The sequence below is a fragment of the Hypanus sabinus genome, chromosome 2 (genome assembly GCF_030144855.1).
Source record: "Hypanus sabinus isolate sHypSab1 chromosome 2, sHypSab1.hap1, whole genome shotgun sequence".
Classification (NCBI taxonomy): domain Eukaryota; kingdom Metazoa; phylum Chordata; class Chondrichthyes; order Myliobatiformes; family Dasyatidae; genus Hypanus; species Hypanus sabinus.
In genome coordinates, this window is record NC_082707.1 from 23,075,472 (window position 1) to 23,097,358 (window position 21,887).

Here is a 21,887-nt window from a genome sequence, read left to right on the forward strand (position 1 = left end):
AAATTTGTGGTTATGCAGCAGCACTACATAATGACTATATATATATTTAAAAAGTTAAATTAAATAAGTAGTACAAGAAAGAGAAAAAAAAGTGAGGTAGTTAGTGTTCAGAGGTAGTTAGTGTTCAATGTCCATTCAGAAATCGGATGGCAAAATGTAGAAGCTGTTCCTGAATCACTGAGTGGGTGTCTTCAGGCTTGTGTACCTCCTTCCTGATGTAGCAAAGTGAAAGAGGGCATGCCGTGAAAGGGGACAAGAGTTGACGTGAATAGGCTGTTTCCATTGAGAGTAGGGGAGATTCAAACGAGAGGACATGATTTGAGAGTTAGGGGGCAGAAGTTTAAGGGAAACACGAGGGGGTATTTCTTTACTCAGAGAGTGATAGCTGTGTGGAATCAGCTTCCTGTAGTAGTAGTGGCCAGTTCAGTTGTATCATTTAAGGTAAAATTGGATAGGTATATGGACAGGAAAGGAGTGGAGGGTTATGAGCTGAGTGCGGGTAGGTGGGACTAGGTGAGATTAAGAGTTCGGCGCGGACTAGGAGGGCCGAGATGGCCTGTTTCCGTGCTGTGATTGTTATATGGTTATATGTTCTGGGTGATGGGGGTCCTTAATGATGGATGCTACCTTTTTGAGACATTGTTCTTTGAAGGTGTCTTGGATGCCGGGGAGGCTAGTTCCCATGATGGAACTCTTTGAATTTAAAACCCTCTGCAGTTTAGTTTGATCCTGTGCAGTGACCCTCCTTCCTTACCAGACAATACGCACATAAATAGGATTAAAGGGTAGTCTGCTGACTCTTTTCTGGCTGTGGCTGTCCATGATTCTAAGGCCAAAAGGGATGTAGACAAAATGGCTAGTAATAGAATATTAATACCATCACCCTGCATCGACATGTTTAATGTAGAGAATTATCCCCTGATGATTCATAGTCAGACAAAGAATGTGGCACAGAAATATAGGTAACAGGGCTTCTGCCTCATGACTCCAGTGAAGCAAGTCCAACCCTGACTTCCAGAGCAGGCTTTGTGGAGTCGGTACCAACACAGATTTCCTCTGGGTGCTCTGGACATGTTGGGTGTAGGTTAATTGCCGTAGTACCTAGGTGAACAGCAGAGTCTTGGGGGTTCATGCGAATATGAGCTGGAAAGATCACAAAGGAAATTATCGAGGAAATGTGATTGCCCTGATAACAAATCAATGCACACAATGCTGTATTGAAAAAGATGAAGCTATCACAGTTTTGGCATCTGCATATTTTATTTTTTGAATATTTTATGTGACTAAAAACTTAAGAAAGTTGTTATACAGCAAACAATGGAAGGATAGAGAGGATTAGGGTGAGTCCTTAATGACTGCAGGCAATCTGCCTGGAGTGAATAGAAGATCCAGAAGCTACCACAGTCTGTTTCTGTTTGGTAGAACTCAGTGAGGTTAAAAGAACAAAAGGGGCAAGACCAGGGAATTTAACCTTTAAATTTAACCCTTTCAGAATTTTACTTATTGAAGGACCAGGAATCATTACAGTTGAGGAGAGAGTGCGTCCTGGTGCAGGAATGTGTGCGTTCCGCTGAGGTTAGCTAACCTCTCACTTTCTTTATATTCCATTTGACTGATTGGGACCACTGGATCATAGCCTCAGGAGATCTCTTGTCCAACAGAGGTGTACCTCGTTATCGATGTGAAGCAGATTCTTTGCTTTTATTAACATGTGTATTTCTGTGTTTCCAATTTTAGTCCTGGCAAGCCTTACGTAGTTCGAGGAAATGTGACCATTGGGTCTAGGTATAAAAAAGTAGTTTATCGGGAGTATACTGATAAGACATTTACTAAACAAAAGGAGAGAACTGCAGAGGAGGAACACCTGGGGATTCAAGGTATTCTGCATGTTTATTGAATAATTTTTTCCTTTGGTACATGCTCATTTGGAAGAATCTGTGTTGTTGGTGTCCTGCTCTTATTGATGCATTTATATAACTTCCTTAGGAAAGGTAGTAATTAATGCCCAGTTTGTATGTGAACGTGACAGATAATTAATATATATGATATACCTCATCTGTTACAGTTGCTTTCAGGTAATATACCTCATCTGTTAGAGTTACTTTCAGGTAATATTCCCTGTTATCCCTTTAATAATGTAACTTCTGTTTTCATAACCTTTATTCCGTTGATTTCTCTTTCCCCTCCTCCCGCAGGCCCACTAATACGTGGGAAAGTCCACGATAAGATCAAAATTGTTTTCAAGAACCTTGCTTCAAGACCCTACTCAATTCATTCACATGGAGTAAAGACAGAAGGCTCTGCGGTTAAATATACTCTTCCAGGTAATGTATCTTTAACATGGTTATGGTCTGTTTTGTATTTCAAAGTAAATTTATTATTCAAGTAAGTATATGTTATTGTATACTACCCTAAGATTCGTTTTCTTCTGGGCATTTACAGGGAAAAAAGAAAAACAATATAGTTTTCCAGAATTTCCATTTTCAACCCGGAAATGTGATTCACTTTGGGAGGTTGAATTTAAAGGCAGAATATAGGGTTAATGGCAGGATTCATAACAGCGTGGCGGAACAAAGGGATCTTGGGGTTCATGCCTCTAGGTCCCTCAGAGTTGCTGCACAATCTGATAGGTTTGTCAGGTAGGTGTATGGTGTGCTGGCCTTCATTAGTAGGGGGACTGAGCTGTGACATAATGTTGCAGCTCTAAAAAAAAACCCTGGCTAGACCACGCTTGGAATATTGTGTTCATTTTTGGTTGCCTCTTTATCGAAGGATGCGCACGCTTTAGAGGGGTGCAGAGGAGATTTATCAGGTTGCTGTCTGGATTAGACTGTCTGTCTTATGATAGGTTGGGTAAGTTAGGGGCTTTCTCTTTGGAGCGACAGAGGATAAGAAGTTACTTGATTCTGGTGTACAAGATGAGAAGAGGCATAGACAGAATGAACAGCCGGAGACTTTTTCCCAGGACAGAAGTAAAGTGTAGAGGGAATGTAAGAGGTAAGTGTTTACACAGAGAGTGGTGGTGTGTGGAACATGGTGGTAGAGGCAGATACAATATGAACGTTTAAGGGGCAGCCACATTGATGATAGAAAAATGGGGGACTGTGAGGGAAGGGTAAGATTAATGTTAGGTTAAAAGGTCAAAGCTACATTGTGGGCCAAAGGGCCTGTACTGTGCTGTAGTATTCTATGTTCTAAGAAAAAACCGTATGTAAACCCCTCAATGAGGACTGGTGTGTGTTCTCCCATTCTCCGTCCTGAAATCTACAATTAATTTCTTACTACTGTAGAGTGAAATACTATTGTTGCAATGCTATTGAACTAGCATTCTATCTCACTCCCGTACGCCTCCTCTTCACCATCTAAGATTCTTCCAACTACAGTTGTGTCATTGGCAAATTTGTAGATGGTGTTTGAGCTGTGCCTAGTCAAGGGTGTAAAGAAAGTACAGCAGTGGGCTAAGCATGCATCCTTGAGGTGCACTGCTGTTGATTATCTGCGAGGAGCTCTTGTTTTTTCCAATCTGCACTTGCAAAAGAGGAGCTCCAAATTTGGGAATGGGTAGTTTGTAGGAAGTTCTCCTGATTCTAGGCCACAATGTACACTCAGAGGAATTAAAAGCAGCATTGGTTCTGACTCAATGTTTATTCTCTAAGGTGCTGAAACATGGTTGGTAATTCAAGCTGACAACAAGAGTATTAAATTAAAAACCAGCTTGCCATTTTAGAAGAACAGGGTTGTTTTCTCAGGTGTGACAGAGGCTGAGGGTGACACAACTTCATAAAATTATGAAAGGTATAAATGGAGTAAGTCAACTGGCATCTTTACCCCAGGGTCAATATGTCCAATACTAAAGAGCATGCACTTATGGTGAGAGGGGGAAAGGGCCTGTGTCCGAGGGCAAGGAATGACCCAAGGTTTGGAAGATTTTAGCACTGGGTGAGATTGAAAAGGTTGGGGCAGGAGAATTGTGATGGGCCGGTTCAGCTTGCTGCTCCGTGAGGTTTACTCACGTCTGCGCTGAATTGAGGCTATGGCCTGCAATGAATGTGCCCCTGAATCAGCCGGTTGTTGCCTTCATGTCTGTGGACTCACTTTTGTAAACTTCAGTTCTGACTGCTGTTTGCTTACTTTTATTGTCTGAACAATTTGGTTCTTTCTCTCTCTGCACACTGGGTGTTCAACAGTCTTCTGTCTTTAACCGGTTCTATTGGGTGTAAATGTTTTGTGGCTGCCAGTACGGAGATGAATCTGAAGGTTGTTATAGTATCTATACTTAGATAATGAATGTACTTTGAACTTTAAACTTTGGAGAGGTGCAGGTCAAGTCTTTTTACACAGAGTGGTGTGTGGCAGGAAAGGGCTGTCAGGGTTAGTGGTGAGGATTTAGAAAACGTAGGGAATGGAAGGATATGGACATTGAGCAGACAGAAGGGACTAGTTTAGTTAGACATCAATGTCTCAACATCCTTTACTGAACGGACAGTTCCTGTGCTGTACTGCTCTATGTTCTATGAGTTATGTTTTGTTTGTGTTCCAATTGATTCTAACTGTGCTCCATGTTCAATGTTTAGTTCTACATGTTGTGCTCTGCTCTATGTTCTATATGTCAGGGAGTGTTCTTACAGCGGATTCTCCATAAGGGCAGACAAGGGTGGCATGGTAGCGTACTGGCTAACACAATTCTTTACAGTACAGGCGACCTGGGTTCAATTCCTGCCGCTGCTTGTAAGGAGTTTGTACGTACTCCCCATGACCATGTGGGTTTCCTCCGGATGCCCCGCTTTCCTCCCACAGTTCAGAGACGTACCAGTTGGTAGGTTAATTGGTCATTGTAAATTGTCCCATGATTAGACTCGGATTAAGTTGGGGGATTGTTGGGTGGCCCAGCTCGAGGGGCTGGAAGGGCCTATCCCGAGCCATAGCCCAATAGATAAATATAAAGTTCTACGCCAACAGAGAACACAGAGAACAATTGGTCACAAGACACAAATCCTCAAGCGGTGTCAAACCCATTATATATGACATGTTGTTTGCTGGTTTAGCTGCTCGTGCATTTTGGCTGCTGGTTTTCCTCACCTCCCGGCACATGGTTCCTCTCAACTTCAGCAGACATTGGCTGCTGGAAAGGAGTACAATTGGTGACCAAGTAGATTCAATGGATCAGCAGTTTGGAATTCTCTACCTAACACCTTGTAGGAAGCCAAACATCAGCGTAGAGCAATAAATGGCGACCACCACAACCCTGAAGAAGAATCTCAGCCCAAAGTCAACTGTTTATTATTCTCCATATATGCTGCCTGACCTGCCGAGTTCCTCCAGCATTTCATGTGTGTTACTCTACACAGCACAAGGTGAACGTTCTGAGAAGCGTTTGATACTTCAATGATGCATGTTCTGAATCAAAGAGCCATAAAGATATATATATGGAAAGAAGACCAGTGACCCACTGGCCATCTTTTATCCATTTCAAAGGTTTCAAGGGTTTCAATAGGTACATTTAATGTCAGGGGAATGTATACAATACACATCCGGAAATTCCTTTCCTTCACAAACATCCACGAAAACAGAGGAGTGCCCCAAAGAATGAATGACAGTTAAATGTTAGAACCCCAAAGCCCTCCCAGCTCCCCCTCCCACGCATAAGCAGCAGCAAGGCAATGACCTCCCCACTAGCAAAAAAAATGCATTGACGCCCCCCTCCCACCAAGTGGCCAAGTGTGCTGCAAAGCATCAATAAAGACACAGACTTGCAGTACCCCAAAGACTACTAGTTCACCCAGTAATTCGACACACCATGGGCTCCCTCTCTCTCCCTAATAAGGGCAAAAGAGGTGTCCCCATTTCATAGCGAAAGGGGAGAAATGATAAACAACTTGTTGATTTATGATGTTAACAGTCCGTCGTTTCACTTTTTCTGAGCTCTGTGCCCAAAGAGCACACAGCTAGCAACCAGCTCGCTGCTTTCAATCTTCTGTGTGCTCCCACAACACACCAGTTTCCTGCGGAGGCACCGACTTCAAGTCTGCTCCCCTCCAGAGCCACGAAATCCCAGAACCCTGAAGACACACTAGTCTTCTAGGCCGTGTCCTTGGTATATCGAATAGCGGCCAGTCCTGAAACCCTGAAAGCAGGTCCCATTCCCACAAAGAACCATAGTCAATGTGTAACTCCAGGTCAGGGTCTTCAAAAGAACCCTGAAAGGGAAAAATAAAGATATTAAAGATAGAAATAGAGCTGTTTCCATAGTTACAAGCAAGGGAGTTGCCGTTAGGCACCATCATCCTTCTAAGCACTTACACAAACATTAATCTCCTTACACTCATCAATTCCTCCCAGATTCCTCCACTCACCCACACACGAGGCAATTCGCTGTGGCTAATTAACCCGCTCACCTGCATATCTTTGCGAATAGGGAGGAACCCACAAGGTCACAAGAAAAACGCGTAAACTTCCCACACACAGCATCAGAAGGCCAAGATTGAACTGAGGTCTCTGGTTTAACTTAGGTCAAAAGTTGCTGGTCAAATAGAACAGGCAACACGAGTGAATCTGCAGATGCTGGAAATAAATAAAAACACAAAAGACTGGTAGAACTCAGCAGGCCAGACAGTGTCTATGGGAGGAGGTAGTGATGATGTTTTGGGCCAAAACCCTTCATCAGGACCCTCCTGATGAAGGGTTTCGGCCTGAAATTTCGTCACTACCTCCTCCCATAGACGCTGTCTGGGCTGCTGAGTTCTGCCAGTCTTTTGTGTTTTTGTTAAATAGAACACTTCAATTCCATCCCTATCTGTGATAAAGCATTTTATGGGGCTTATTCTTCCTCAATATTAAGGGCAGCTTTCCCAAAATTACCTATAGAGCTCCCGTGATGACATCATGGACAGTGCACTGTTTAAAATGGGGCAAGAGAATGTCAGTAAGATGAAAGAGCTGATTGTGAACTTCAGGAAGTGTAAGATGAAGGAACACATGCCAATCCTCTTAGAGGGATCGGAAGTGGAGAGAGTGAGCAGTTTCAAGTACCTGGCTGTCAAGATCTCTAAGGATCCCAACATATCAACGTAGTTATAAAGACAGCAAGACAGTATCTATACTTCATTATGAGTCTGAAGAGATTTGGCATGTCAACAAATACACTCAAAAACTTCTATAGTTGTACCATGGAGAGCGTTCTGACAGGCTGCATCACTGTCTGGTATGGAGGGGCTACTGCACAGGACTGAAAAGAGCTGCAGAAGGTTGTAAATTTAGTCAGCTCCATCTTGGACACTAGTCTACAAAGTATCCAGGACATCTTTAGGAAGCAGTGTCTCAGAAAGGCAGCGTCCATTACTAAGGACCTCCAGCACCCAGGGCATGTCCTCTTCTCACTGTTACCATCAGGGAGGAGGTACAGAAGCCTGAAGGCACACACTCAGCGATTCAGGAACAGCTTCTTCCCCTCTGCCATCCAATTCCTAAATGGACATTGAACCCTTGAACACCACCTCACTTTATTAATATATATTATTTCTGTTTTTGCACAGTTTTTAATCTATTTAATATATGTATACTGTAATTGATTTACTTATTTATTATTATTATTTTATTTTGTGTTCTTTTACTTCTAGATTATGTATTGCATTGAACTGCTGCTGCTAAGTTAACAAATTTAACGACACATGCTGGTGATCATAAACCTGGTTCTGATTCTGATTCTGAAAGGGAGGGCCCAAGCTAAAAGAATATGTGGCTGGCTGAGGCCAGAACTAGCAATCGTACTGACAAAGAACCATTTGGAAGCGTGAAATTTGTTTCACTTCAGTATTAATACACACCTTACAGGTGAAACAGTGTCTGATTAAATGTAACTTACTTGCAGGTGAGACGGAAACGTATACGTGGAAGATTCCTGATCGATCAGGTCCCGAGGAAAAGGAATCTCAATGCATTACCTGGGCGTATTACTCAACTGTGGATCCAATTAAGGTACAGTGAGAGTATATAAATTAAACTGACCAATGGGAATTGTCTATTTGAAGTGATTTCTTTGACTCGACAGGTTTGTCTTTCATCACTCCTTATTGATAAGGGGTGTGGCTACAATTTTTTATCCCTTCACCAGAAATTCAAACTTAGCTCCTTCACTAATCATCAGCATAGGTTTTTAAAACCCACTGTGCAAGATCTAGACAAACTCTCTCTCTCCTATTTTCAGCTGTGGTATTACCTCAGTTTTTTTCAGCCACTTCCCTGCTATTCTCTTCCTCATTCCTCAAATGCCATTCTCCATTTGCCACTGTCATTTTCTCTCTACACCTTTGTCCCTTATTTGTATCCAATCACAATCTTCCTCAGCCCACGCTCCGACATTCCTCAAAGCTAGCTTTACCCTAAAACTGTGTTTGGTCACAATTTCCTGTGTTTAATGTCTCAATGTCGGATGTATGCGCTGAGTTCTTTTTTTCTTGGGATTATACTGACAGAAAAAATATTTGGAGTAATGACTGGGACAGGGAGTGAAAGACTTGAGAGGTAGCATTATATTCAGCTGAAAGTTTTTTTTGATTGGAAAGGCAAGGCAGGAATTTTTTGCCCATCCCTAGTTATCCAAGGAAACTATTCTCTCCTTACACCACTGCCATCCTACTGGTGCAGGTGTTCTGCTCAGTGAAGTGTGTGGGGAACTGCAAGAAGTAAACTGAGTGACAATGAAGGAACGATAATATATTTCACAGTTAGGATGGCGTGTGTTTTGGAGGGTGCTCCCTCAGTGGGACTGCTTTGTCATGGATAGTGTCGGGCTTCTTGAGAGCCACTGTGCTCATCCAGGCAAACATGGAGTATTCCATCACAGCCCAAATAGATAGAGGGAAGACACAAGGGTTTCAGAAAGGTGAGTCATTCACTACAACATTACCAGCACCTGACCTGCTCTTGTAGCCAAGTTTTTATGTGACTGCTCAAGTAGTTTAGGTTGGTCCCTGAATGTGGATGGAACAGCATGTGGTGATGATAGCTAGTTAGTCATCTTCTTGAAGATGATACTTGCCTGGTACAATTGCGCCAATGAGTGTTACTTAACACCCTCATCACCCTTGCTGGATGTTGCTTACACCTTGAATTGGTAAATTGGTCTATTGATTTCGCGTGTACAGTAAAAAACCTTGTTTTGCACACTATGCATACAGAATGCACAAAGACCATTAGCTTTATTTGTCACCTGTACATTGAAACGTACAAGGGAATGCGTTGCTTGTGTCTGAGGATGTCTTCCAGCACCAACATAGCATGCCCACATCTTACTAACCAGTGCATGTTTGGAATGTGGGAGGAAACCAGAGCACCTTAGAGACAGCGTCAGGAATCGAACCCAAGTCACTGGTGTCGTAAAGCGTTATGCAAGCTGCCACGCTAACGTGCTGCCCTGTAAAGTGTTCCAAATGCAGAGAAAGTACAGTGCAGGTAGACAATAAGAAGCAAGGCCACGACGAGGTAGACTGTGAGGTCAAGAGTCCATTTGATCGTACAAGAGCCCATGGTTTTTTTTATTCTGTGCATATATTCAGTAATCCAGGATTATAACGGGACTGACTATGGCCTCAACTCTATTTTCCTGCGTGTTTCTTTCAAATGAATGACAACGCCTCAATGCCAAAGCGGTTGTGCATACTCCATTTCCCGATGCTGTGTGTTGGTTTTAGTTGGTGACAATCCAGCGCTAATGCTCTCTGGGCAGATTTGCCTCGTTTACTCACTCGATGTGTGTTGCAAATTAATTAATGCATTGAAAATCAATTATTTTTAAATACAATGGTTAAGTACCCTTCCACCTCCTTCAAAGTCTGTGTCAAAGGAAGCAGAGACATCACAAGGAAATGATCTGCTACACAGTGGGAAGCTATGGTCTGAAACAGTTTGCCTGAACCTGTGGTGGAAACAGAGTCAACAGTAACTTTTGGAAGAGTGCCAGATAAATTTATGAAGGGGAAATATTTTAAAGGATTTAGGGGAAGAGGACTAGGACAGTTCACTGTTTACCTGCATTGCGCACCGCATGTATTTGAAATTATATTTTATTAACTTATTTGTGATAATGTTTTGTTTCGTGTGCTGTGTGTATTGTGGGTGAACTGTGGTGCAGAGAATCATTGTTTCATTTGGTCGTATGTACGGTTGGTGCATTGGTGCTTGCTGCTGCTTGTCCAGGTTGGGGGGGGGGGGTTGCTTTGGGGTTCTAACATTTTTCGGTCGTTCATTCTTTTGGAGTTCTGTTTTCCTTGGACGCCCACGAAGACAAGTGTTTCAGTGTATACTGTATACATTCTCTGATAATAAACAGAACCACTTGACCCGTTTGCACAGTCAGATCACAATAAACTTGAACTTAGCAATGGAGTGTGTGTTAGAGCTGGTGCCTTGTGTGCTGTATCATTCTATGACTTACTGATCCGTTTCCTTTCTGTCGCAGGATCTCTACAGTGGCCTGATAGGGACCCTGGTGATCTGCCGCAAGAGTTTCTTAGAATCAATTGGTTTGAAGAAAGCAGTGTCCAGGGAATTTGCTCTCCTCTTCTTAGTTTTTGATGAGAATGAGTCATGGTATTTGGATGAAAATGTTAAAAAATATTGTGTCACGCCGAAACAAGTTAACAAGGAAAATGAGGATTTTATTGAGAGCAACAAAAAACATGGTACGTTCAGGGTGAACACATTATTAGTCCATATCAAAGAGCCAGAGGCAGATACTCATGAGATCTGCTGTAGTCCGGAACATCATCCTTCAGATTCACCCTATCCATTCAGTCACAGGTTCCATGGACCTGCAATGTATTTTAATGCCTTGGTTGTTCTGAATGGAAACCTTCAGTGAGTGGTTGAATCTTTACACCAGGTTTTCCTGGGTGTTATTATTGGAAAACTAGGAAATCAAAGTAGTGTAGGCCATTTTGCCTTCTGTGGTTCTTCAGAACATAATTCATCCTTGTTACGGATTCCCTCAATGTGAAGCTTCTGTGCAGAACTGCTTTGCACAGCTCTGGATATGTGCTTTAAGAGTTAAAACATGAAACTTTGGAATATGACCTTTTAATTCCCAATGAGAGTTTCTGACTTCAGGCTCCTACACTGGGTATTAATTAATTTACACCCAGTTTATATAACTGGGTATAATTTATTTTTTATTTTTAATATAAAGTTTTTTTAATTTATATAATCAAAATTATATAAATTTAATTAACTTAGTAGAATGCAGAATGGGTCCTTCCAGCCGTTCGAACCAGATTGCCCAGCAATCCTCCAACTCAATCCTAGCCTGATCATTGGCCAATTTACAATCACCAACTAATCTACCAACCGGTACATCTTTGGACTGTGGGAAGAAATCGAAGCGCCCGGAGGAAGCCAGATAGTCATAGGCAGTGGTAGGAATTGAACCCTGGTTGCCTGTGCTATAAAGTGTTGTGTTAACCACTATGCTACTGCGATGCATCTGATCAGGGGAGCATGTGAGCCCAAGAGTTTAGACTTGTCTGAGACCTACAGTTTACTTGGTTTACTGAGCTCCATCCAATGATATAGATTTGGATAGCTTGGAAACAGGCCATTCGGCTCAACCGGTCCATGCTAATCAAGATTTCAGACTAAGCTACTCCCATATGGCCACGTTGGCCTATACCTCTCTAAACCATGATGTGCCAGAGACTCTGGTCCAGTTCGCTGTGTTCCCAAAGATAGAACCTTCTGAACCATTCTTAATAGAGCCAGTTAGAGTCTCTGCCACATGACCCCTTCCACCATTTCCAATATTAGGGTAGAGCTCTGCAATTTACCCTTGCAAAGCCACACTGTGATGCTATATTGCCCCCATCCACAACTGGAGTCTTGTTACAAAAGGTCTTTGCAACCTTTGTGTTTTATTACATCAATGTATTTTTTTTATTATCAGCCAGAATTGGTTTTGTTGTTAAATTTTTGTCTGCTGACGTAATAGTGTGGCATTAAATGTCACTCAAACTAACAAGCCACTTCTCTTTGCAGAAAGGCTCAATGAGCAGAGGACACAGATTAAAGGGAATGATTCGGTAAATTAGAGAGAAGTTGAAAAATGTATTTTGACCCAAGGTGCAGCAGGGTCCGGGATGAATTGGCTGAAAAAGATGGCAAGCTGGAAGAGCAACTCACATCACGGTTAAGAGGTTCTGGACAGACATTTGCTGTGGTGTAACCCTACGTGGCCACGAGCTCAGAAATGAGAATAACCTTTCTGTTTTGTGCAGGGTGGACATGAAAGGAAAAGTGGCCTTCTTTGCATCACACGTTTGTAGGATTCTTGGCTTATCATTTGCAGAACTAAACATATGGATTAGAGAAGATTGCCACTGTATAAGGGCTTCTTACTGAGTCCTGGTTATTATTCAGATAACGTAGCCTATATAGTCACAGCACACTTTATACTAAAACCTGCTATGAACTTGATCTACTTTTTCCTTTACTATTCCAGCTATTAATGGGAGACTCTATGGAAACTTGAACGGGCTGGATATGTATGTTGGTGAAACTGTGCTTTGGTATCTCACTGGGATGGGCAATGAAGTGGACATGCACACTGTTCATTTCCATGGCCACAGCTTTGAGTATAAGGTATGCTTTATTATTTCTGGTCTCAGCTGAAATAGCAACTGTTCACTTCCCTCCACAGGTGCTGACTGACCCAGTTGTTCTTCCAGCTCATCCTTGTGCCTCCTTATTTCACTGTGTTCATTGCAGCATTGACAAGGGGCCTTGCATCTGGCCCCTCAAATTAATATTAGAGAAAAGTGGTGTAAGAAATGCAACCACCAATGTTCAGATTGGGTTGTAAACTGAGCGAGTATGTAGGTATAGGTAAGTGGATGGCAGTTTTAAAATTTTATTTAAGCCAGTTTTCAAAATTTTCAGAAATATAAAAATAAATGCAAAGACTTTTGCCAGTACACTCGTACCTGAAAGCTCTCAGGGTCGCCGGACCCACGATCTGACACCCAGCCTGCGACCCTAGAGCATTCCAGCAGATAAGGAAAGTTATCAGGATTTAAGCCTTTTGCTTGCTGGGCCAAATCACACAAGCCTTTGACCTGGAACGCACTTTACATTTCGTCATAGTTTCTGAATCAGTGCATTGGAAAGCGTTTCTGGATATATCCTTGGTTGTTTTCACACAGGCGAATGGAGTACACCATGGAGATGTTTACGATCTCTTCCCAGGAACCTTCCAAACTGTAGAGATGTACCCGGAACGCACTGGAACTTGGCTTCTCCACTGCCATGTAACAGATCACATACACGCTGGCATGGAAACGACATACACTGTCCACAAGAAACCAGGTAAAAGGCAAACAAGATTGCAAGACCATAGTCCGAAACCGAGTGTATGCAATAAGATGAATGCAGTGTTAATTCTTTGCAAACTATAACATTCATGTTCGCAAGGATAAGAGCTATCAAATTATTATAGCTACAAAGTGCCACATTGACACATGGAACATAACAGCACAGTATAGTACAGGCCTTTTGGCCCAGGATGAAGTGCCTACTCTAAGATCAATTTAACCCTTCCCTCCTACATAGCTCTTCTTTCTTCATTCATTCATGTGCCCATCTATGCCTCTAATGTATCTGGCTCTACCACCACCCCAGTAGGGAGTTCAGCACACTCACCAGTCTCTGAGTAAAAAACTTACTGCTGACATCTCTCCAATCACCTTAAAATCATGCTCCCCTTATATTAGCAATTTCTGCCCCGGGAGAAGGACTCTGACTGTCCACTCGATCTATGCCTCTTATTATCTTGCAAATTCTATCAAATTACTTTCATCCACCTTTGCACACTTATTTCCCCAATAACCTTTTATCCTTCCTGCCAATGCCAGTGTGTCTCCTAACACTCGCCCACGTTTCCTAACTACTTGGCAATGTCTACATCCACAGAGTTTATGGCCCATTTGGTCAAAACAAAGCCAATTTACTATTTACAATGAAACAGTCTGAGTAGGAGATGCACAGAATTATCCGAAGCTCTGCAACCCGTGTCCTAACTTATAACAGGGCACATTCACCAATGCATGCTGATCCACATTGTTCCCAGTTTCTATAACCACCTCCCCCTCCATTCTCTTGCCCCTCCCTATCACTGTAATCTCCTCCTTGCTTCTAATTACAATCACTCATGCTCAAGGTTTGCCCCACCATTACTAGTGGCTACACCTTCAGTTGTCAAAGCAGAAGGAATTCCCTCAAACGTTTCTAACTCATTAACCCTCTTTCCTCCTTCAAAGTCCTCCTTACTTCAGAACTCTGACTAAAGTTTCAGTAATCTGCCTTGCTATATCTTTAAGTCACACAGTAACAGCACCTCTGTTTGATGATTCTCCAATTGGAGATGTTATTGCCTCTTCAGAGGCAATGTCCTCTTTGGTGTCAGCCACCACCCCCCCCCCCCCGTCCCCCAATGAATAACCTTAAAAGTCTTTTCGTGTGTGCCATACTCTGCCAGACCCTCGGTGACCACTTATTTTTTCAAGTGGTTGTCTTGGAGGAAAGATTCTGTGAGTGGTCCCCCACGTCCTTCTCACAGCGCAGTTGTTTTTCTTACGAGACCGAGTTGCGAGCTCAACACTCAACCCGGCACGGATGGAAAGCGTGTCCGGGAGTGGCCCGACTGGATTCGAACTCGGGAACCTTTGCTCCGGAGTCCAGCACTAATGTCACTGCGCCACCAGCCAGACCTCTTAAAAGTCCAACACATTTAATTTAGTTTGATTTTAATTTGGAGGCAACAATGGAATTTTCTCCTTCCTTTGTCATCCTTAGACACTCCTCTGCATTGCAGGACAAGTAGACGAGAGGAATTTTTCTGTCATATCTCCCTACTTGGTTGACTTTGATGAGTTGGTCTGATTCCATGCTGAATGGCTCTTTGGCAGAGGAGGAGGCTATTTGGCCCATTGACTCTAAACTAGCACTCAGTGCAATCTCAGTTTTCCCACTTATTTCCTTAATATTCTATTTGCCTTTCCGCCAATCCCACTACTCTCCCAACACTCACTCACACTAGGTGCAGCTTACAGTAGCCAATTAAACTGCCAGCCCATCTTTGATACTTATTTTATTTCATTTATTGAAATACAGTGTGCAATAGGCCCCCCCCAACCCTCCAAATCGTGCCGCACCGTGCCGCCCAGCAACCCCTGATTTAACCCTAGTCTAATTTATAATGACCAATTAACCTGCCAACTGGTGCATCTTTGGACCGTGGGTGGAAACTGGAGCACTCGGAGGAAACCCACGCGGTCACGTGGAGAACGCACAAACTCCTTACAAACAGCAGCTGGAATCGAACTTAGGGCACCGGATGGAATGAAACTACAAGGTCACAGGAAGAATGGTCAACAAGTCAGGCCTCAGTGGCCTAGTCTTCACAACCCTGTGGGGCAAGAAATTCACCCCATCTATATGTAATAATATATACATTTTCTCATTCTAGGTAATATGTAAATAACTGCACAGTGGCACAATGGGTAGTGCTGGTACCTGACAACACCAGTGACCTGGGTTCAATCCTGGAAACTGGGTACTGTCCTAAAATGCTGGAGGAACTCAGCAGGTCAGGCAGCATCTATGGAGCAGAATAAACATATGATGTTTCGGGCTGAAACGTCACCTGTTTATTCCCCTGCCTCAATGCTGCCTGAACTGCTGAATTCCTCCAGCATATTGTGTGCGTTGCTCTGGATTTCAAGCATCTGCAGAATATCTCGTGTTTATAAATGGGTGCTACCCAGGAGCACAGGAGAGTAATTTAGTGAATGTACACCACTGCCAGGAATTGTTTGATTTGGATGCCGGTTTCAAAATATCTGAGAAAGTCGCTACCCACATATAACAGAGAAGTGACTCGAAAGATGATGCCCAATGTCCCCTTGGGGAGGAAACACACCATGCTTTCTTGGCCTAGCCAATACTGACTCCTCTCCTGCATCAGGCATTGAACTCCCCACTGGTGCGACCTAGCAAGCCACACAGTTGAAGGAGCTGACCCACCACCACACTCTGGGCAGCTGGAGATGGGAGGAAGTGCCTACCTTGCCAGTGATGGTCACACTCAGACGAAACAAAATCAATTATCTGCTTAGACTCCAAAGAACACAAATAGTCCAGGGTCTTGGACTTACATGTGTTTTTTTTTTGCATGACTATCTTTTTTTTTGCTTGCTATTTTCCATCTTGGCCCCAGAGGAACATTGTCTCATTCGGCTGTATTCGTGCATAGTTGAATGATAAATAATCTTGAATTTGAATTAGTAGAGGGTCAATTAGTTCCTCAGTCAGTATAAACAAGGCTGACCTATCCCAGACATTACCTCCTGTGCCCGTTTCTTATGCTATCAATTACTTGGATTACATTTTCATTTTTAGAATCTTTTTATTGATATGTAATCATCAACAGCTATAAATGATACAGAACTTTAACAGGTTAATATGCATACAATTAATAAAGCTGAAGAAAATCAATTACCTGGATTACCAAGTCCTATGAGAATGTCCTGATGATCTCACATCCATAACCTCCTAAGTAAGACAGGGAAATCCAGAGATTTGTTGCCCTCTGCCAGAAGCTAATGGTGATACTTTGAGACCAGGTTTGCGAGCAGCCGACAATGCGTTGGTAAACTAGGCAGCATCTTTGAGGTAAATAAAAGGATACCCAGAGACTTAAAAGAAACTTTAAGAACATTAGAAAGGGTGCAGAGGAGATTTACAAGGATGTTGCCTGGATTGGGGAGCATGCCTTATGAGAATAGGTTGAATGAACTCGGCCTTTTCTCCTTGGAGCGACGGAGGACGAGAGGTGACCCAATAGAGGTGTATTAGATGATGAGAGGCATTGGTTGTGTGGATAGTCAGAGGCTTTTTCCCAGGGCTGAAATGGTTGCCACAAGAGGACACAGGTTTAAGGTCTGGGGAGTAGTACAGAGGAGATGTCAGGGGTAAGTTTTTTACTCAGAGAGTGGTGAGCGCATGGAATGGGCTGCGCCCGGCAACAGTGGTGGAGGTGGATATGAAAGGGTCTTTTAGGAGACTTTTGGGTAGGTATATGGAGCGTAGTAAAATGGAGGGCTATAGGTAAGCCTAGTAATTTCTAAGGTAGGGACAGTTCGGCACAACTTCATGGGCTGAAGGGCCTGTATTGTGCTGTAGGTTTTCTATGTTTCCACTAGCAACAGTCGGCCATTCAGTCACGAGTGCCTTCTATACCATTCAATGATTGTTGCCCATCGTGTATCTCAGCACCACTTCCCTACACTGACCCCATATCCCCTCTTATTTTCTTTAATATCCAAACTCTATTGACCTCTTCCTCAAATGCGCTGTGACTGAGCCTCTAGTTCCCTTTCAGATAGAGAGCTCATAAGATTCACTACCCTCCCATTCCCTGGCTGAACGACAACAAATTTTGTTGCTGTTTGTGTGCATCCATTACCCTATTTTTTTGCAAGTGCATAACATTTGGCAGATCTTTCATTCCAGAGCAAGCTCACTGGCCCCTACAAGCAGCCAGGAATGTTTAAATTCAATTAGTCCCTCAGTCAATGTAAACACGGCTGAGCTACGCCAGACATTACACATTATAGATTCGCAGCACATATTGGTGCAAGAACCCTTAAGTGGCAGCAACCTATCTTGCTGAAGCTTTTAACCCATTGATGAGAAGGTCCATTGTTATTTATGTGTTACTATGCCCTCGTTTATTACTGTCGCATGTACTAAGTTACAATGGGAAAACTGTACTTCATGCCATCCATACAGATCATTTTGTCATATTAATATTTTAAGGTAGTACAAGGGCAAATCAATAACAGAATATAGTGTTACGATTATACTGGACGTAATGAATAGATATGCAAAGCAGAGCTTGCTGTGAGTTACCTTGCCCTCATTTAAACATTCTTCGCTGACTTATTATCAAATATTAATTTTCTCTCACCCATCTAGAGGAAGAGAGTGGCTTTTCCAAGCTCAAGAAGGCCTTTGGTTGAGGTTCTGCTAATTGTGACCAGCTGAAGACTGTACAGATAACTAATTCCTGCTCGTGATACCTTCGACTCTGGCAGCACCTCGCGCGAAGGCTTGTTTAATTGGAAGTGCTACGGAAATTTCACATGGACTGGCATGACCCCTGTGCCACTACGTGCCTAATGACATGTTAAGCTCACTCATTTCTGTTTATTACTGTATTTACAAAATAAATATAAAACACTTACTCCCGGACAGTTGGGTAAAGTGTGTGTGCTACTGATGGTGTTATTCTCAACCAAAGCACTTGAACCACAGTAATGTGGGAAGAAACATACACTCACTGGCCACTTCCTGATTTTAATAAAGTGGCCACTGAGTGGCAGTTCATGCTCTTCTGCTGCCATAGTCCATCCACATCAAGGCTCAATGTTTGGTGTGTTCAGAGATGCTCTTTTGCACACTACTGTTGTAACGTGGTTATTTGAGTTACTGTCGCCTTCCTGTCAGCTTGAACCACTTAGGCCATTCTCCTCTGACCTCTCTCATTAACAAGGCATTTTTGCTCCTGAGAACTACCACTCACTAGATGTTAATAAAAACACAAAATGCTGGCAGAACTCAGCAGGCCAGACAGCATCTATGGGAGGAGGTAGTGACGACGTTTTGGGCCGAAACCCTTCATCAGGAGTGTTTTGATAGATCACTAGATGTTTTTGTTTTGTTTTCACACCATTCTCTGCAACCTCTAGAGACTGTTATCCCAGGAGGTCAGCAGTTTCTGAGATACTCAAGCCACCCCATCTGGCACCAACAATCATGCCACGATCAAAACCACTTCAATTAGATGTCATCCCCATTCTGACGTTTGGCTTGAACAACGGCCGAACTCCGTGGCCATGTCTGCATGCTCTTATGGATTGATAGCTGCCACATGTTTGACTAATTAGTTCTGTGGGTTAATGAACAAGTGTACAAGTGTACTTAATAAAGTGACCACTGAGTGTAGACAGGTCATATTGATGTAGTTTCTTTCTCCATGGGTGCCACCTGATTTGCCAAGCATATCCAGCATTGTTTTTCTTTGGGATATATATATATATATATAAAACCACAGCATATTATAGAAGCAAGGGATATACAAAATGGTTGCCATGAGTCTACGTCAGAGCACGGCATTGCTGTCACCTGGGCAGGGAAGGTGTAGGGTGCTACTACAGCATGGTCCTCTGGAAAAGGGTCAGAATCTAAATGAGAAACCCCAATAAAGGCATCTAATCTTTGAATTATTGTTCAGTGAGATGAGATGGAGATACACCATTTGGTCCACTGAATTTGTGTCAACTATCAAGCTCCGATCTCAGGCCTCAAAGTACACTTATTACCAAAGTACTTCTACAACATGCAACCTTGAAATCCGACTTCGTACAGGCAGCCACAAAACAAAGAAACCCCAAAGAACCCATTAATAAAGAAGACTGTCAAACACTCAGTGCAAAAAGAGTTCGGAAATAACATTCAGAGCTAAAGTTCATAGATGTGATTTCATAGCCACGAAGCTGGTCCAGGAGCCTGTTGGCTGCAGGCCGCAGCCTCAGTTCAGCGCAGAGATGAGTAAACCTTGCCGAGCAGCCAGCTGAACACCAGCCCGTCTTTGCCTTTGACCCCGACCCTATCCTTTTCAAACTGGCCCAGTGCTTAAATCAGCCAGACCTTAGGTCATTCCTTGCTCTCGGGTCTGGGCCTCACAGCCTCGGTTTGGCCTGTACCTGGCCTTTCCAATACCGCCCAGCATTTAAATCGGCCAAACATTGGCTCATTGCTCATTCTCAGGTCTGGGCCCCACTGCCCTGATTCAGCCTGTGTGTGCCATGTTGCTAACATCCCACACCTTTGAGACCTCAGCTCACATCGCAAAGATGCCAGCTCGTACAGGAGGTTTAAAAGCTCATCTCCAAAAGGCTATTGATTGCAGTGATCACTTTCCAGAAAAAGTGTGATTGATAAAGTAATAGTTTAGTTTGATTCCAGTAAGTCATCGCTGCGCTTCACCGGAGCCATCTTAAACCAGACTGTCCCATTTACACTAATCCTACTTTATTTTCCCCCTGTTCTCAGACACCCCCCAGATTTTCACCACTCATCTACACACCGGGGCGATTCACATTGATACCAAATCCACACATCTTTGAGACGTGCAAGGAAACCACAGCAGCTGGATGGAAAGAATTTGGTCACAGGGACAACATGCAAACCAGAGGTTAATACTGAGGTTAATACTGGCTGGTTCACTGGAGCAGTGGGCAGCAGTTCACTTCAATTCAATTCAAGTTTAATTGTCATTCAACCATATATGAATATTCATGAATACAGCATTACTCTGGGGTCAAGCTGCAAAACACAACACCAAAGTCACACACAGCACAAAGCACACACAAGATAGCAAGCATAAATGGTATCACAATCATGCAATAAAAGGTTCCGAAACTCAAGCCCTCGAACACTGCGGAGGGTGGGTGGGCAGCTCTGACTCCAGCCTGGATGCAAACTTCACACTGCCCCTGATTGAGCACACTGGCCACAGCCCTGCTCCCCCACCACCCTCCCCCCGGTGACACCACAGCTTGAGGCCCAGTCTTCGCATACACAAGGTTACAAGCATATATAGAATATCAACAAAATGCACCCTCGCAAAATATACATGTAATGTGTATATAGTCCAGCCCCTTCAGTCCATTGAAACTGCCCGTCAACACAATAGAGCTTGCCTTCTGCTGAGTGAACACTGGGGGGCGTTGGAGGAAGCACTAACTTCTGCACGGATGGTGCACCACGCTGCCCCCTGGTGGAGCGCACTGGCTCAGGCAGCACCCTCCTGGCAACCCCACGGCTTGACGCCCCGAATGCCACCAAAATCTGCAGTCGACCACAACAGAACTTGACTTCTGCTGAGTGAAGAAGCACTGGGAGGGCAGCACTGACCCCGTCCTAGATGCTGTGCCACACTGCCATTGGTGGAGCGCATTGACTACGATGCCTCCCTCCTGGCGGCTGCAAACAGGAGACACCGTGGCCTGAGGCCTAGTCTTTGCTACAACCGAGACTGCGCAGATGCCCCACCATCCATCCCTGCTCTCAGCCAATAAGTCAGCAAATCGAACATGCTGCAAACCAGATTAACAATGTCCAACAGAGTCTTGCGATCACAAGAAAGTGACCATGACGGATACTCGCTATTTGACTGTAAGCCTCCATTGACACGAGCACAATGCACTTTTTCCACCAGTAAGCGACTCTCTGATAGCGTTGACCTGCAGCACTCTAAGTATTTAATGTATAACAGAATCTTGCAATGATTAGAAATGTGATCTTGCTTTACTACCACGTCACCCTATCCCTGGAGAGTGGAAAAAGAGCCGTGGGTGTTAGTACATAGTTTGTTGTGTCTGGCAGGACTGTTTGAGGAAGTGCTGAACACAGAACAGTACTGCACAGGAACAGGCCCCTTGGCCTATGATGCTTGTACCGAGCATGGTGCCTCCAAACATTGACATCAATCATTAAGGACTCCAACCTCCCAAGACATGCTCTCTTCTCATTGCTGCCATCAGAGAGGAGGTAGAGGAGCCCAAAGACACACACACAATGTTTTAGGAACGGCTTTTTCTCCTCTGCCATTAGTTTTCTGAATGGACAATGAACCCATGCACACTTCCTCACTCTTAATGCACCACTTATTTAATCAGATATTTAATTTGATAATAATATATTTATAGTATATTTTATGTATTGTACAGTACTGCTGCCATGAAACAACAATTGAACTGAATTGACTTTGTTTCTTACAT

General features: G+C 43.4%; 1 protein-coding gene across 1 annotated transcript in view; it reads left to right on the forward strand.

Annotated features, from left to right (window-relative positions):
- Positions 1–18,312, forward strand: part of cp (ceruloplasmin) — a 58,174-nt gene extending 39,862 nt beyond the window's left edge. Inside the window, exons 13-19 of the mRNA XM_059993289.1 lie at positions 1,738–1,877; positions 2,196–2,324; positions 7,868–7,974; positions 10,457–10,679; positions 12,488–12,627; positions 13,188–13,350; positions 18,019–18,312. Coding sequence (XP_059849272.1) covers positions 1,738–1,877; positions 2,196–2,324; positions 7,868–7,974; positions 10,457–10,679; positions 12,488–12,627; positions 13,188–13,350; positions 18,019–18,062 — 946 coding nt within the window. The 3' untranslated portion in view covers positions 18,063–18,312. The remainder of the gene's footprint in view (positions 1–1,737; positions 1,878–2,195; positions 2,325–7,867; positions 7,975–10,456; positions 10,680–12,487; positions 12,628–13,187; positions 13,351–18,018) is intronic.
- Positions 18,313–21,887: the final 3,575 nt, after the last annotated feature.